At 30.1% G+C, this 18,171-nt stretch overlaps 1 protein-coding gene across 1 annotated transcript; it reads left to right on the forward strand.

The window, feature by feature from the left end:
- The first annotated feature begins 695 nt into the window (after positions 1-695).
- On the forward strand, positions 696-18,131 carry LOC139996553 (uncharacterized). The gene is made up of 3 exons (XM_072020981.1): positions 696-829; positions 16,431-16,883; positions 17,499-18,131. The coding sequence occupies exons 1-3, from the start codon at positions 704-706 to the stop codon at positions 17,592-17,594; spliced, it is 675 nt and encodes a 224-aa protein (XP_071877082.1). The 5' UTR covers positions 696-703; the 3' UTR covers positions 17,595-18,131.
- The last annotated feature ends 40 nt before the right edge of the window (positions 18,132-18,171 follow it).

Consider the following 18,171-nt stretch of genomic DNA (forward strand, 5'->3'; position numbering starts at 1 on the left):
TGGTAATCGAACTGTGTTTGGTAGAAACGCAAATTTGCCATAACCTAATTTGTGTCGACTCTTGTTTTTATCCTGCCATCTAAAGGAATCACACGTAACTACGTAATAATAATATGATCTGTGCTTGCGTTTCTTTTAATGCCGTTACAAGGATGCGCGAGGATATTTTTGCTCGAGTTGCTATATGAAAAACCTTGTCAAGAAGAAAGGTTTATCGAATATATTCGTTACAATTGGCTTACGAACATACGTGGCGCGTGTGAAAGAAATCTGCAAAATTTTATTCTCACATTTACACTCGATAAACAAAGAAGTAGAGCGACTGAAAAATACCGGTGAAAAATGAAATTAATAGACGTATCGTCGATCGATTCTCTGGAACCTCGACGCGACTGGATAACGATCACGCGAAAGCGTTTCTATTAAATTAATTAAAATAAAATACACGTTAAATTAAAGAAGATCCTTTGTTCGCGCTTCCGATCACACCGGTTTGAATGGCGAAAAATTTCCCGGTGTAAATTTCGCCTCCGTAAACCATTCTAGACGGGCCAAGACGAAAACCAGGGATGCCGTTAATCCGTAATAAGATCAGGGTTACGTAGTCACCTGAACGAAGATCGCCCGATCGATGATCGAATGAACGAAGGAAGAGGACCGAGGATGTTCCTTTTCCCCTCTTCCAGCTCGTATAAAAGTCCGAATGTGTCGATCCAGCCGGCACAACAGTGAAAGATCGTCGGTGAAAGACGTTCTCCTTTGCGACATCTACCTTTCGTCCTCGTACCCTCTTCGGTCGCCGCGAAATACAACGATGTTGATCTATCTGGTGAGTTGTTCGATTCCTTCGTCGTGTCAGTTTTTTAACTTTGTCGCCTCTACCGATTTTTTCAATTTTCCGAATTTCCGATTTTCACGATGCTACGTCCTTTCTGCACGTCGACCGTTTATGAAAGAAAAAAAAAAAAAAAATTGGCGAAAGAAAAAGGGGGGCAAAGTTTATGAGAAATGTGAAACAACCGCAATTGTGTTATTACACTCTTAACAGATCTAGTGAAAAATTCTTTCAAATGTTGTTTCAATCGAGCCAAGAAAATGTCTGCCAAGCGTTATTCGAAAAAGTGTTTCAAATAAAACTTGTTCCATTTCAAGGGGGATGTCTTGTTATGATGTCTAGATTTGTCTAAATGCAGGCGTTTTCGAGATATCAAGGTGCTCTTTTTTTTTCTCTTTTTCTTTTTTGTAATGTGAATTATACAATTTTCGATTCTCTACATAATAGTATTAGGGTACTTGTATCTAAAAGTGTCTAGTTTAAAAAATATTTCGATCTTAATTTCGTGGAATTGAGTGCACGACAGACGAGGAGAACGTAAACATATAGCGCTGCCATCTTTTCTTGTCTTTCATACGGTAAGTTTTAAAAGATTAAAGTTGAAATATCTTTTAAACTAACCATTTTTCAATGCAAGTACCTTAATATCTTTTTGTAGAGAATTAAAAAATGCATCGAATGGTGCATAGAAAAATGTATAGTTCCATTTAAAAAAATAGAGGTCACCTTGAAATCTCGAAGGCGCGTCCACCTAAACATGATTCGCGATCATCGCAAGATATCCCTCTAAAAATAAAGTAAGTTCTATTTGAAACACCTTTTCGGATAGTGTACAGTTTACCAGATATTCGCGTGGATCGATTAAAATGAAATACCTTGCATTGTGTGTACATATATAATGATAAACAAAATTATAATATCTGACTCTAATAGTCACTCCAATAGTACTCCAGTTTCGATTAGAAATGTTTTTCTTCTCTCTTCCTAAATATTCTTCCTCGAAAGAATATGATTCCAAAGATAAAACCAAAATTTACTCGTACAAGTTTCAATTCCCCAAAGTGCTTCCGAGTATTTTTTCAACGTGCTTCAGAATTTCTTTCATAATCATATGAAGTGTTATCGTATCGATATCCGAGAAATATATGTACAGTGGATACAGTGAAAGTTCGAATTCGGATAATTTTTTGATTCTTATTTGGCAATGCGTACTAACCAGTGATCGAAAATAACAGTTATCTTAGGAACATTTTTTGAAGAAATGTCATTAAGTAAAAATTAATTTTAATTCTAATTAAATTTAGGAAGCCTGTTATCAATAAATCTCAAAGAAATTTCTGAAAAGATGAAATGTTTAAAAAATCTTAATTTTCCATTGTCCTGATTACGAAGAGCCATTATCGACGAAGGAATTTAATTTTGATTACAAGTAATCAATATAAATGGCCAAATTTTGTTTAGATTACCAATAATTATTATCGATGACCCGAATTTTGTTTTGGTTACTGATAACTATTATCGATGGTGAACATTCTTTTTGGTTACCGCTAACCAATATCGACAACAAAATTTTCTACTTACATTGGACTATTGTCAATTGTTATATTATTATTTTATTCATTTACAACATAAAAAAGCTTAATTATAAAATTCATATATGTTATTAAGCAAAGAGAACGATATGAAAATATATGAAACAAAGAATAGGATAAAAATATTGTAATACAATATTTTATTGTATGTTATTCTTTGTTTCACATATTATTTTCATACCGTTTCTTGGCATAATAAAATACATAAGTTTTATAATTAATCTTTTTCAGGTTGTCAATAAATATGTATAAATCATCAGTTATATTAACAACAATTGACAATAATCCAGTGTAACGAAAATATACTTGTACCGTCGATAATAGTTATCGACACCTAAAATAAAATTCGGTCAATCGATAATGGTTACTGGTAACTAGAAAATATTTCGCTCATCTATATTGGTTATTGGTAAGCAAAATTAAATTTCCGTCATCGATAATAGTTATCCGTAACCAAAATAAAATTCCCATCATCGATAATGTTTACCGCTGATCAAAAACATTTTAATCATTTATAATGGTTATTCGCAATCAAAAGTTTTAAATTACAGAAATCTATAATTACTATTATACCATAACTTTTTAATTTGTCTTGTAACGGTTATGATGTCTGATAGTAGCTAAAGTAGGTAATATTTTTAACAACTCGTTGCTGCTCATTTTTCCGCGATCAGCGATCTGTTCTTCACGACTGATCTTTGTGTAATTTGATCTCCTGTGGAACCTGTTGGCTACCCTGACATGTTATGACTTCGCTTTCGGATTGTCTATAATTTGTTCGCAATTTGCAACTGAAATATACTATCTCGATCCATGCAACTTGAATTCTATTCCAAAAGTGAGATCAGAACTGACAGGTTTGTGCGCTAAAAGCTATCTCGAAATATCTAAGAAATAATAAAGAAATTAGATGAAAAGAAAGCTGCGGTTCAATAAATTCATTTCACTTAACTGAACAAATTAGTACCAAAACGTTGTAAAAATGAAATTTATCAACAAAGCATTTGAAATTAAACAAATTTTCGATATTTATATTTGGAATCATTATATATAATAAAGGAACTTCAACCAAGTGATGTATAACAGAAAGGAACAATGAAAAACAGGACGTACACTTAGTCAAGTACAACAAACCATACGCATAAAACTTTGTATTAAATTAAATGATTAACAGTTCCAAAAAAATACAACGATACAATTTATAAAGATAAAATGGGATAAATAGTAAAGCAAAGTATAAAAAATAAAATATTGTAAAAATAGTTATTCGATTATTTACTCGGAGTATTACATCTTTTAATATGTAAAATTTTTAAGTCCTCTGTTTTACACAGAAAAGCGCAGCATTTTCATTTAATCTAAAAACTTTCTATTTTGAACGTATACAAATACGAAATACAAATACCGTGAACAAAAAAAACAAAAATTTTTATTTATTTTTATTTATTATTATGTATTATTGTTATTATCATTATTGTGTTAGGCTTCTGTCCATTAAAAGCTTAGGTGAAAAAAGCTTAGTAAAGTAAAGCAGACAAAATGATAAAAATATACGAGTAGATACATAAGTAACCATATTCCAAAAAACAAAAATTATTTCGCAGTAGTTTTATAGAATCAAAAGAAACCGAGCAAAAAATATCCCAGTTATGATAATTCATGATTAACACTCAGCAGCCAGCCTCATTTTCCGCTCCAAATCTGCCGAGAATTAGAATGCTTCAGAAGAAACTTATATTAAAGTAACCGTATCAATTGTAAAACGTTTTTACCCATTTTAGTCTATAATTATATGTTATGGGTTTCCATTTACGCTATATATGTAATGTAACATTATAATACGTAAAAAGGGACAATCATAATTATTAACATCTCATAAAAATGAAAGATATTTGATATATTCAATATATGAAATTATTATTATCATTATTTTTTATTATTTATCATTATTATTCTTGAGTCACCCTTTCGCTCACTACAAGCTTAAATAATAATCGGAATACGAATATAGGTAAAAAATTAATAATATTACAAAAATATTTAATTAAGTAATTAAACATAGAAATATCAATATTTCTTTGATATAGTGTTAGATTTGTATTATCTCTTTCAGACTTATTCCATCCTTCTTACTAGTAATTAATATCGCATTACTCTAAATGAAGGTACGCTATCTCTTAGTTCTCTAGGCAAATTACTCTAATTAGTAGTGCAGCCTCTTTACATCATCTTCAGTCTCGCTTTCATAATTTGCCTTCTGTTTTTATTTGTACTTTGTATATATTTTCGATCTGAGTTCGCTATACGTTAGGCAGTCTTTTAGGATGTGTTCGATCAAAGCATTGTTGACTGACACATTAATTAAATATCATCAACGCGAACGAGAGACTTGTGATTTGATACGACTGCCAAATCCTTCTGGTTCATAATTAAATGTATACCATATACTGGCCTATCTAGAAATAATATTAATTTTAAGGAAACAAGCTAAAAATAAATAACAAACTTTACCTGTAAAAGTCTTCGTTCTAAAAAAATTAATTTTGAGATACGTACATTTAATTCATATACAAACTGAATAGTATATATATAATACTTTTTAATTTATAGTTTATTAAAATATCGCATAAAATAATGCAACATCGATAAGATCGCAAATTATTAAAATAAATACGTACTGTTAAAAACAGAAGATTTTGTTAATTTTATTTACTCTATATGTTTCACATATCTACATATCACGTATACATAACCATACCACGTGAAATTTTCTCTTTTCCTTCTCTTTAATTTACCTTGTTTGAGCTGTCTCCGACAAAAGATACCGAGAAGTAAATTTCATACTTAAATTCCATAACGAGTGTGGCCGTGTTTCTTTTGTGGGCGTCGATGCATCAACATTTTACGATTTCACTTGATTTTAAAGCAGAGATCTGGCCAGAATCGTACACTTCACATGTATTTTACTACAGAAACGAAATTTCTCCCTCGTCTTAACGATGAAAGAGAAAAAAGTTTATACTTTATAACTTATTTTATTTAGTTTATTATGTTATAACAATTTTTGAGGTTATGAGCTTTACTATGAACATATGAGCATATATGATGTTTACACTGGCAGTATAGCATAAATAGAAATATAGATGTCTCTTTTAATCGATAAATTGGACTGTTTATTTTGAAAGTGGTCTAAGTTCATCTCCCTTTGTTTGGAGATATTGAATTGAAGCGACGTTTCCATCGATTGAAAAATCCTCGTAAGATCTACTTGGCTTTTTTTTCGAATTAATTCGACCAGTATCTTCCTTCAGTGTCATAAATAGACTCAAAGACACTTTCAAAATTGTACAGTTCATTAAATTTTAATTATTTAAAATTTATGTTTTATGCTTCAATCTATATATGTTTATAGATAAGAGCAGGAAATACAAAGTACTGTTGATTAATTTCAATATCATTTGTTTTTGATCATTAGTGCCTCGACTATTTGGACAAACTACAAATTACAGAAAATTAACTTACCGCACTTTCGAAGTAAATGATTATTAATTAAAACAAACGAATAATTTGTAATTTAAATTAAAGATTGTTTATAAATAAAAAGTTCATATTAAAGCATATATAAATTTTTCATCCCCTCCACTTTTGCAAAAAATAAACACAACATTTTCAATCTTATTAATCTTTTAACGCATATCAATGTAACTATAAACCAGTGGAGTAATAAAAAAAATATTGCTAAAATACCAGAGATCCAAAATAACGGTTATTTTAAACATTTCTTGGAAAAGTAATAAAAAAAAATTCCGGTCATTTATATTAGTTACTAGTAACCAAAATTAAATTTCTGTCGTCGATGATGATTACCGATGAACAAAACAATTTGTATCGTTTATGATAAATCCGTGTATCAAATCCGTGACCAAAATTTTTAAATCAAAGATATTAACTCTTATACTATAACTTTTTAAATTTGTCTTATAACAGTTATAATGTGTGTAAAAAAACTAAAAACTGTGTTTTATTGGACTAAAAAAATGTAATGAAATGAAAATGTTTAGACCCTTTGCTTCACTGAAAATGGTAAAAGGAAAGAAGCAAATAAATTTGCTCTCACATACAGAGCCTGTATCGTTAAAGTAATTACTTCGTTTCACGGTTGTATTGCTAACGACGATGCATCTTTATGGACGATTAATCTTCCAATTCGTTCCGATCAATAAAACGTTCACGGAAGAAAAAGCTCATCAATGCAATGTCAAGCATCCGAACGTACGAATAAGGAGAGCAAAAATGTACAACGATGCAGTTGGTCCGCCGTTCGAAAGTAGCCGAATTGTTTTCACGATGAAAGTTGATCGCGTATTCCGCGTGCATGTGACCATGTACTCACGTGATCAATCTGTCGTAAGCAAGCACATACGTACAGTGGTTCACGAAAGTATTTGAGAAACTTTTCATATATACAGTATGTTCTGTTTAACTGGAAACGGTCAAATATTTCGTTAAGTACGAATGATGCGAAAAAATGTTTCAGGCAAAAATCGTTTGACGTCAAAGGGAACATATTACATATTACAATATTGTGACATTCAAATTCGTAACCTCCGTAATATTTCCATTTTTTAGTTCATACTTTTATAACTGACATTCAGGCGTTGCCGAAATACTACAATATAATAATACTAGAAATACTTTTGTACCATCCATTATCAAAATGTGGACTTCAAAATTCCACGGAACAATGCAAGGAATTAACCTACAAGTGACTGCACTCACAAGTCACTCGCAACTGACTGATCGTTTTGGAAACATTAGAAAACTGCGAAATCATGTGTCGGTAATGCAATGTAAGTAGTAGCGTTATGAAAAACATCTTTATGTGTTCCCATGGTATATATTAGGTAACGCTAATGCTGACGGCATATCGAATTTTAAAGTTCATATCTCGATAGTGGATGATGCAAAAGACACGGGTTTGTAATGTTTTGAAAACGTCCGAATGCCAGCAACAAGCATATATAACAAATATATAATAAAAAAAAATTAACTAAAAAATTTAATACTATCTTTACATGACGTTTCAAGGTCGTTGTAAGATCAAATAGATGAAGTACAACATGTCTTTCTCGAGATCATACAACTGTTGTCTAATAAATTTGTCGTATCATTCGTATTATTGCAGATATTTGAACACTTCGAGTTAAACAGGACATTCTGTATATAGCAGAATTTGTAGTAGACGAATTAATTGGGAAAGAGATGACTATTCGAATGAAGGAATCCGGATAGTAAAACACGCGTCCTTTTTTTTAATTGTAACACTTTACAAAGCAATCTACCTTTCATGACAACTAATCAATATTTGTCTGTCTTGTTTTTATCGTCTCTTTTCATTAGTCATGGTCCTGAAGCATCTTCAAAATTGATAACAGAAATACCCTGAACCATCTTCAATATAGAAAGACCTCAAATCAAAAATGAAATATCGAACACCGACACATTATCATATATCTTAAAAAGAATAATTACAAAAACAATTATAAAGAATACGATATTGTTGTAACTATAACTTAGGTAGCCAGATTTTGAAAATATAAATTTCAGGTTTTAGGTTAAAGGTTTGAGATTCGTAAGCTTAACGTTTTATAACATTTATCCAAAAACTATAAGGTACAGATGGAGAAAATAAATAAATAAGTAATAATAATAATGAAAGAATATATATATATAAAAAAAACAAGTTAACAGTGAAAATAATAGTGGCGTAGGTATTTGGTCAGTATGTCCAACTTTTTCCAAACTTTAATATGTTAAAAGGGACACTATTTAAACAACTAAAATATCAGGAAAAAGGTGACACGAAGAATTGTAAATACTTTTAATTTCACTTTAACACTAACTAGATCCAATTTCAATCTAATATAAACCGCATTAAATTTCGTTAATTACTTTTTCACGATTCATCTACTACAGCTAAACCTAACCCTAACCCTAACGCAAACCACATGTTGATTTTTTAAAATTTTGTTTGTTATATATTTTGTAACGCTTTCGTTATTCGACTATTTTATTAATAAATATTGAATTAAATTTCTTTTTTACCTATTTACTATTTAACACCTTTCACTTAATAGCATTCATATAATGAGATTGAGATTAGATTTAGGTATAGTTTTACAGTAAAATTAAAAGTACTTATAATTGTTCACGATACTCCTTTGTGATATTTTGCTTATTTAAATAGTCCTTATAATATAATAATAGTCCTTCCACACTTTTTTTTTAACCTTTGAAATGTATTTTCTTTTCCTTCAACGCTCGATACAATACATTACTTCTTCGATGTTGTTATACGCGTTTATAATATATTGATATACACATTATTAATACGTATAATATTAGTTTCGTACTAGGCTAATGGGGAAGATATGAAATTGTAAGAGGTACATGTAATACTAAAAAACATAAGAAGAAAATTGCTTGCAATATTTATTGCAATTATCTTGTTAATAGAATATTCGTATAATAGGTCTTTGGATATCGCAGATCCCACTGTATTATACAAAACATTTTGATATCTCATTAGCACTATAACGAGACACGACTATCGTAATTATACTGGTGAATTCCGAAATGGATCTGAAAATTGACATAGGGATACAAGATATTGAGTTAGTGCAAAAGTTTGTTCCAATTCCAACAGATGTCACTAAATTATTTGTCTGCAAGTCACATCTGTTGCTGCATGCTCGAACTTCATAGCGGATAAAAATAGCGAAATTCAAGTGTGATTTCAACAGCAGACATTTGTTCTCTGACAGTCTTTTACTTTGTAAGAAAAAGATGTTGAAAATGAACGGAGAAAAGATTCAGTTACATCGTGTTATGCTCTACAAATTGCGGAAAATGATAAACGATAACGTTCTGCTTAATTTATCGGAAAATAATCCAACTTCAACCGAAGAAGTTCCAGAGAAACTTTTTTATTGTACAAAGAAGTGATGCATGGTCTTAGAAAACGTCCTGAATATTTTTTACGACAATTTCCGCTGTTACAACTTCCTGGAATTCGTAGAGCATAACATGACGCAAACGAACCTTTCCTTCGTTCATTTTCAAAATTTTTGCTCTACGATGTAGAAACTATTGAAACACAAAAGTCTGCTGCTGAAATAGCGATCGAATGTCTCTCTTTTATTCTCCATGAAGTTCGCACATATAGTAACAGATGTGACTTGCAGACAAATAATCTACTGACATCCATTGAATCGGGCACGAACTTATGCACTGACCCAATTTTTATTGGGAACGTACACTTTGCAAAGATCAGCAAAGTATCTAAATAATAAATTATTCGCCATAATCAGTCACAATAGCCGTCTCTAACGCTGTAACGAGATATGACTTTCGTGATTATATTAGTGAAATTAGAAACAGATCTGATAATTTACATAAGACTTACAGGATATTTATTGACAGCATACAATTCGCAAAAACCAACAAAGTATTTGGACGGTTAATTACTTCCTATATATATTAATGAGTCACAATAGTACAACCGGTAGTGAAACCATCTTTAGTACTAACTACATGTTTAAGACTGCTATTCATGTAGCATACTAATTGCTCAAGGCCTATGTTTGCAATAAGTGTCTTGTAATTTCTATATACATTTTTGCATTGATTTCCAATTTTACTATTATAATATATAGTGAAGATGGTCGTATCTTATTACAGTAACGAATTATCAAAAATTTTTGGTATAATAAATAAATTTATTAAAAAATTCTGTGATAAATATTTGAATAATTTCATGAGGCTATACTTTTATTCGGACTGCTACTGATATTTTAGTTATTTCTTTTATGATATTTTAGTTATTTTAGTTATTTTAGTTATTTCATCACAACTCATTTTCAAATTATTTCATTATAAAACTGTTACTTATATCATATGTGCCTTATAATGTAAGGTTAAATAAAACAAATTTATTGATAGATTTTTCCAATAAATGTAACAAGTAGGTACGACCAAGTAGTTATAACCGATAGTGTCATAATATCTACATTATAAAAGATTTTTATTTTAATTTTTTTGATTTTAAAATTTATACTACGTGGTAATAGGTCAAGTAAATAAAGAAAGTTCATACAAATTTATGTCAGAAAATGCTTTATTGAAGAGTTATATAAGCGTTAGTAAAAATTTGTATTAATTGTTTTGGCAGTCATAATAAATAAATGTTCGAAATTTTTTGTTTCTGCAAGAATGCAAGCTTTCATTCCAACTAATAATTGTCGAACTGTTTCAAATATTCCTGCTGTCGTGAAGATAATGGTAAATGCATTTTGGATGTATTCCCAAAGCTGGTTTTCTGTCTCTATCACATTTTCATAAATCAACTGTTTGACATAACCCCATAAATAATACTGTCTACGATTCTGCATAACGAGTCTCAAGGAAAACCTTCCCGGAAATTTTTTAACCCCCATAATTCTTCAGCAAAGCACTTTCGTATATAAATTTCAGTGAATTCCTTTTACCTGCTTAACCTCACTAACCTGTAGCATAAATTTTGTTCCGAACTTTGTAGTATGCACTTTGTGTTAACTGCAATGCAAGTATAATTAATGCAATTTGTTCCAGAGTAGGTACGATCTGTATTCTTTGCTGCAATTAATATATTCATCAAAAAATTCTATCATGAGTGTTCGAATACTTCCGTGAGCCATTGTAAGCGCATACGTACTAACAACGCAGCGAAAGAGCAGTCGTGACCGTTTCGCAATCAATTTTCTACCACGTTAAATTGTTACGCTTATGCAACTGCTCTCCCTTTCCTGTCGTACGGAACGAAATTCGAAGAAACTACGTAAACCGACACCCACGCGCGATCTTGGCGCTGCTGGATCGTCAACAACTAACAGTAAGTTCCCACATCTTCGAGGAAATTTCACTGTTCGCTGCTCGGTCGGTGTTGGTGCTCAACGACCGTTTCGTTATCTTTCGCGCCGACGTAACTATTCCTGTATTGTTCCCTGCCAACACCGATGCGATAATTACGTTAACTGTTAAAGTATTCCTTATCTTCAGTTCTATCATTTCCTCATCATTAGCTATATCTGCTTTGTCCTTTCCTTATGAAAGAGATCCTGTCACAGGAATTTCGATACACTTTACCATGGGAGTAAATAAACTAAAATCGCGGTACAATACAATAGACTAAATTAATAATAATAAGCAGATAAAAACACTCGCAGCATCTTTTCAAAGAGATATACACAGATATACACGTAGCAATCACACAAGCAGATGCACAATATACACGGTTAAATCTAAATACAAATACACTAGATATATACACCAGAATAGCCAGAATTACCAGACCAAACAATAGAAAGATGTAAGACAAAACCATTACATGGAAAATGTATAAATATAGCGGAACAAGATAATATAAACGCTGTGTTGACATATCCATGGCTCGAAGAAGGAGATTTGTAACCAGAAATTGCAGGATTTATGATAGCCATCTGGGACCAAGTTATTAAGTTACCAGGAATTACAGAAAATACATATTGGAAGAAGGAATTGAAAATGATAAATGTAGCAAATGACAGTTCGTTACTAACTTACCAGGAATCACAGAAAATACATATTGAAAGAAGAAATCGAAGATGATAAATACAGCAAATAACAGTTCAGGTTAGAAACCATGAAACGCAACACATTATACACAAATAGACATAAGCAAGCAACAGGAATCATTCACAAAGTCATACAAAAGTAAAAATTTACATTAGAAAAGTAATCATACTATACATACAGACTATAAACAGTATTAGAGAACAATGACGTAAAGATATATTGGCATAGAACAATACAGATAAATTATACAATAACAAACAACGAAACTAATAGGTAAAAAGAACAGAATGACAAACCTAATAGAAATTAGCAACTTCAATGACAACAGCATAACAAAGAAATACCAAGATAAAATAGGAAGATCTATGCCATTAGGAGAAAAAATAACAAAAATACGACACCAAACAGTTGTGAAAATTTCACCAATAATCGTATCAGTAGTTGGAATAACATCCAAATGTTTTCGTAAAAATATACAAGAATTAGGCCTAAACATAAACGTCCATACATGCATACAAAAATCAATTCTTTTAATAGCTACAAATATAACACACTCATTTCTACCGTTAAATCGGTCGATATGAACAGACTTGGCATCATGCCCATATACGTGCATACATAATACCCGTACTGATGAATATATGGATAATAATAATATTTTATTATACACCAGACTTTGTGTCTGTTACAAGAAGGTCTTTTGGCATAGTGAGCTGATTCATTTAAATATACTTTTTCTTATCTTAGCGACAGTTATTCTACATACATTCTAAATACATTTATTTATTACAATATAGATTAGATGTAAATATAGTATACATAATGATGACATAATATACATATGCGTAAACTTAAACTATAATACTAATATACTATAATACCAAAATACCATATTTAACTACACTTATAATATTATATATATTGTTATATATATATAAATTGTTCAGTGTTTATTCCTTAGTGCTAAATAAACTGAAATATTAAGTAAAGTATAGATACTATAAAACGAAATATTATATTATATTTGCGCAATTTTTTCTAACAGTATTATCTCATTTAGTACAACAGTATTAAGTCATTCACGAATTTATCTTATTTTAATCATTCTAAGAAATTTGGTAAAAAACGTAGGTTAACCAATGACCACTGTGGCCAACAATAAGTTAATTATGTTTTGACAAATGTTTATACATGAGATATTATATGCTGTACGTAATATTTTACATAATTGTAAAATGACATATATTATACATTATGAACTTTTTGGAATGAAGTATAGTTGAGAAGATATATATTTACGTGGATCGATTAAATGAGACACACTTTGTACACTATGTACATAGATACACTTTATATCATTTGTGATCACTTGATTAAATAACATTCTTTTTATAGGAAAATCTTGTACAAGATCATATAATGATAGTTGCAAATTAACAATATTTCATTTTATAAAACGAATTGCATAATCAAAACAATATTTAAATGTTTAAATGTTCATGATCAAAAAAGGATGACAAAAGTTTAATATAAAAATTTAACGAAATATTCAATTTAACAATAAGACAAAATCTTTTCTTTTGTAGATAATCTCTGATAAACATCTGATTTAAATATTTAATCGAAAGAATAATGATAAAGAATAATGAGTTTAAGCTAAATAAAACGTTTTTATTGTGTGGGGATTGAAGAAAGGGCGAGAGAGATGTAAGAAGAATGATGAGAAAAAAAGAGAGTTTCATCCTGGGTCCACTGCTAGACTCGTCAATTAATAACCTAGTCGTTTGTAAGTTGTGCTTGTAGGAAGTGCTTGAAGTGGGAACACTAATGGGAAAGTTTCACGTATCGCACTACAGTAGGTTAACTGGAAAGGTTAAGTCATATATCTGTAACGTCATTGCTACCAGATAGTACGAAAATAGCTTATCTATATGCATATTAAATAAGGAAGCCGTTTTTGTATTGAGACTGAAAATATAACAGTTTATATTTCGGAAGTCATTTTTCCCAAAACCTCTTGACTCTTGACCAAAAACGTTTATCTAAATTAACACGGCAGTGTAGATCTCTGGTGGCAGGGCGGAGAAGCTTTGTGCAATTGTTTCTATAAACTTACTACTCAAAACATAGTAGTCGAAATGAAATAAATAAAGTGATGGAAAGCAGTTCAGTTAATTAAAAGATTCATACTATTTATATGATAATTGGCTGGCTTTGTTATCCGAAACATATTATTCTTCTAATTTAATAATACTCGTTTATGTTAACATTTTAATCATGGGAATTCCATTGAAGAAACTTTCACGAAATCAATGAAGTCTACTACCAATTAATCTACCATTCAACTAGTTTCGTAATCAGCCAATAAGGAGATAATTATACGACTTTTAAGAAACAATGCAGCAGATTCTCCCGCATAAAGGAAAAATAAACAGAGCGAGGAAACTCGAAAAGGAAAAGCCAGGATGCGAGAGTAAAAGTAAAAGGCACTACTTATTTTTTGAAATATAGTCACTGCACTGGAAATAATTAGTATGACACTTTAATTACGCCGTCTTTGTTCTCTCTCTTCTCCCTTTTCCTTAAGAAAATCTATTTCTTTTCAACGGCTAATACCAATACTTAATAAAGACAAATTACTTAATTTCTAAAAAAAAATTAAATCATAAATCCTTTACTTTGCCACTATCTGATTCTGGCTAATATGTTTGATCATCTTCGCTACTGAATTTATTTTCATTTATTAGAATTCATGTTTAATTTAAATTTTGGCGTGAAAGAATTAATTCGGAATACCGAATTAATTCTAGACAACTCTGTAATATATTCTGAAAACGTAAATCGAATTCCTGCATAGTATTAACTTCGAACTTAATATGTTTGTTTACTAAATTTACTAGCAGTCGATAGATATGAGAGGTTACGTATGTTTTAAAACTTACGCTCTTTTACATGAAAATAAATTATTTTATCATGTCTTGCTATTCTTGTCATTCTTATCTGATACTCGTTGAAAGAATTTTATTACTTAATTCAATTAAAAATTTCACTCTCTTCAAAAAGTAAAAGTAAAATATTTTAGGTTAAAAAACCTTACATTTGACTTCAATAACTTAATATAAATTCATTAATATTCTATTTTTAACATTGTTTCGATAAATACAGGGTGGTATATCTGACACGACACATTTACAATTATGTAACAAAAAATTTTTAAACCGAAATTTATCAGTGTCGTGTTTACAATAAATGTCTATAATAAAAAATTTCGAAAATAATTTGTTTTCGTGAAGAAACCAAGCTTACCTTGGATTTCTTAAGTACGATCATATTTTTTTCTTATTACATTGTAGTAGACGTCAAGACGAATTCGAACTACGGAAGAATAAGAATCTGTTGTAATTATCGTAATCAGTGAATAGTGCATCTAAAACGGGTTTAAAATGATGTCAATGCTTTTCTACTGTTTCCCTAACAGGAAAATGTAATTAAATGTGAATTAAACGTCTACAGCTGATACTATGTAACTGTCCTTTTTAGCCAAATCCATTAAGCTAATTGTGGTTATTTGCAACTACTGACTTCTACAATTATTAGCATTAGATTTACTTTAAACACATTTATTGGATTTAATAAATCGAGATTATTAACTAATTTATATGTAAAGCTAATGAATTAGAACTTGAACTCAAAACTTTTATTTATCACAAAATATGATACGATATTCACTATGGATATAAAAAATATGCCTAAATCGTAAGTAGGCTTCTGAATCCGAGTAATTCAAAACTTTAAATTCAGCGCAAATTTATTATTAATATTATGCATTTTATAACTAGATAAAATGAAAAGGTTACAAAATTAGGAAATAGAAGTAGGCGATACTAATTAATTTTTAACTTGATGAAAATGCTTTCTACATGTATAAATGTCACGACATAATATAAATTTAGCTATAGAATAATTAACAAAGTGATTACTAAACGGAATTACTATACAACTTCATGTTTATTATGTGTACTACGTATGTCAAATGCCCACTTTTATCACTTTTCTTCTTCACGAATTACAATCAAGATGATACAAAACAGCTTTATCGAAAAAATGAAACTTTAATATTTTAGCCTAATAGAAAAGGAACAATATTCAATGAATTTAACCGTATTGTTCATAAAATGAAATTTATACCTTATTTAGACATCCTAAGAAAGATTCATTTTAAACATTATAATCATTGTCACAAATAAAATATGTTACAAAATAGAAAATCACGAAAAATGGACATTCCTCGTTTTTTCTCCTTATCCTTCAATTTCATTATAATAACTTCAAGATATTGAAAATTCTTTCAGACCACGCTACTATTGGTAGCTTCTACGACAGTATACTCGAAACCGGCACCGGAACCACCTAGCTCGTACTTCCCTCCATCGAGCGGTGCTAGTCTCTCAAGCGGTAGTTATGGTCCCCCAGATCGCTATGGGCCACCCCAACAACAACCTGTCGTCCATAAACACGTTTACGTTCATGTACCACCTCCGGAAGCGCCAGAATACAAACCACCAAAATACATACCACCCGCAGCACCACCACAGAAACATTACAAGATTGTGTTTATAAAAGCACCTACTCCACCAACACCAACAGCACCAGCTCTACCACCATTACCGCCTCAAGATGAAGAAAAGACTTTGATCTACGTACTGGTGAAAAAGCCGGAAGAGGCTCCAGAGGTTGTTCTCCCGACTCAAGCACCAACGCAACCCAGCAAACCAGAAGTCTATTTCATTCGATATAAGACACAGGTAAAGTATACAAAGTTTAAATATTTAAAGCAAAATTATGCTGATGATTGTAAACAAATTTGAATGATTGGACATCGAGTAAAAATGAGACACTAAATAAATACAATTGTGAATATTATAAATATTTATTATAATAACTGCATTCAAAGAATCTAATCAAGATATCTATTTAATACTGATTGACATAATCATTACTAATGAATGAATATTAAAATAAACAATATTATATTACATACTTTATGAACTAAATTTGTGTTTGCCTTCATAATGTGTATACACAAAGTCACAAATTTGCAGTGTATATAAATACATATAAAGATATATATGTAAAAAAATTAACACTACTTTAAAAAACCGCTTTTTTAGAATCAATTTTAACATTACTATATCCTATCATATATAATTACAATTGACATGATTTTATTATTGAGAAAAATTATTCGGAAATGATTTTATCTGGGATTAGAAAATATCCACTATAAGTAAGCAAATAATAATTATATGTTAGATAAATTTGAAAAATGACTGTTAAAAGTCAATGAAGCACTTATTTATCATAAACACAGGAATTTCTTAAAACAAATTGTAAAGGGCTGTAATTTTTTTATGTTACAGAAGGAACAACAAAATGCAGAATATGGACCCCCACCGCAATCACCTCCTTCAGATAACTATGGTGCTCCACCATCAAGCCCTGGTGGTCCTTATTAAATAATCCTATTCCAAAAGAATGCTCTGAATCAAATACTCAAAACACGTGAATCTCGCGAATAATAGAGATTTTAGTCAATAACAATACTCATCATCTATGAGATTTTGAGAAAATCAATCTGTAAGTAATGTGATTGCTATTACAAAGTTTTGTGACTTTTACAATTAGACATAGATACTATTTACCTCTGTCAATGAGAGTATACTAAAGACACTTTGCAATGTTAATATCATTAACCATAAGTTAAGATGGAAATTCATGCATAATACTTGTATTAATTTATTATATGTATTACTTTTATCTCTATTAATTTCAAATTATTATCAAATGAATCAGAAAAAAAGTTATACAATCGGAAATATCTTTACTGCAAATTTCAACATTATTTTAGAGCACTATTCACAAAGGATTATCGCGTATAGAAAGTTAACAAATTCGGAAATTTTTAATTAATACAAGATACACAATGAAAATTATTGTAACTAATATATATGTATATTTTAATAAAGCTATTTGTACTTTTGTAAAAAGTTTCACTTTATTAGTTTTACATTTATTTCCCCTTTAAAGCTACTG

Source organism: Bombus fervidus, chromosome 18, assembly GCF_041682495.2.
Source record: "Bombus fervidus isolate BK054 chromosome 18, iyBomFerv1, whole genome shotgun sequence".
NCBI classification, from domain to species: domain Eukaryota; kingdom Metazoa; phylum Arthropoda; class Insecta; order Hymenoptera; family Apidae; genus Bombus; species Bombus fervidus.

Excerpts from the sequence above, each read along its gene's own strand:
- LOC139996553 (XM_072020981.1), top strand. The coding sequence starts at position 704 with ATGTGTCGATCCAGCCGGCACAACAGTGAAAGATCGTCGGTGAAAGAC. Across the intron at positions 830-16,430 it reads CAACGATGTTGATCTATCTG|ACCACGCTACTATTGGTAGC; the intron begins GTGAGTTGTTCG and ends AAATTCTTTCAG. Across the intron at positions 16,884-17,498 it reads TCATTCGATATAAGACACAG|AAGGAACAACAAAATGCAGA; the intron begins GTAAAGTATACA and ends TTTATGTTACAG.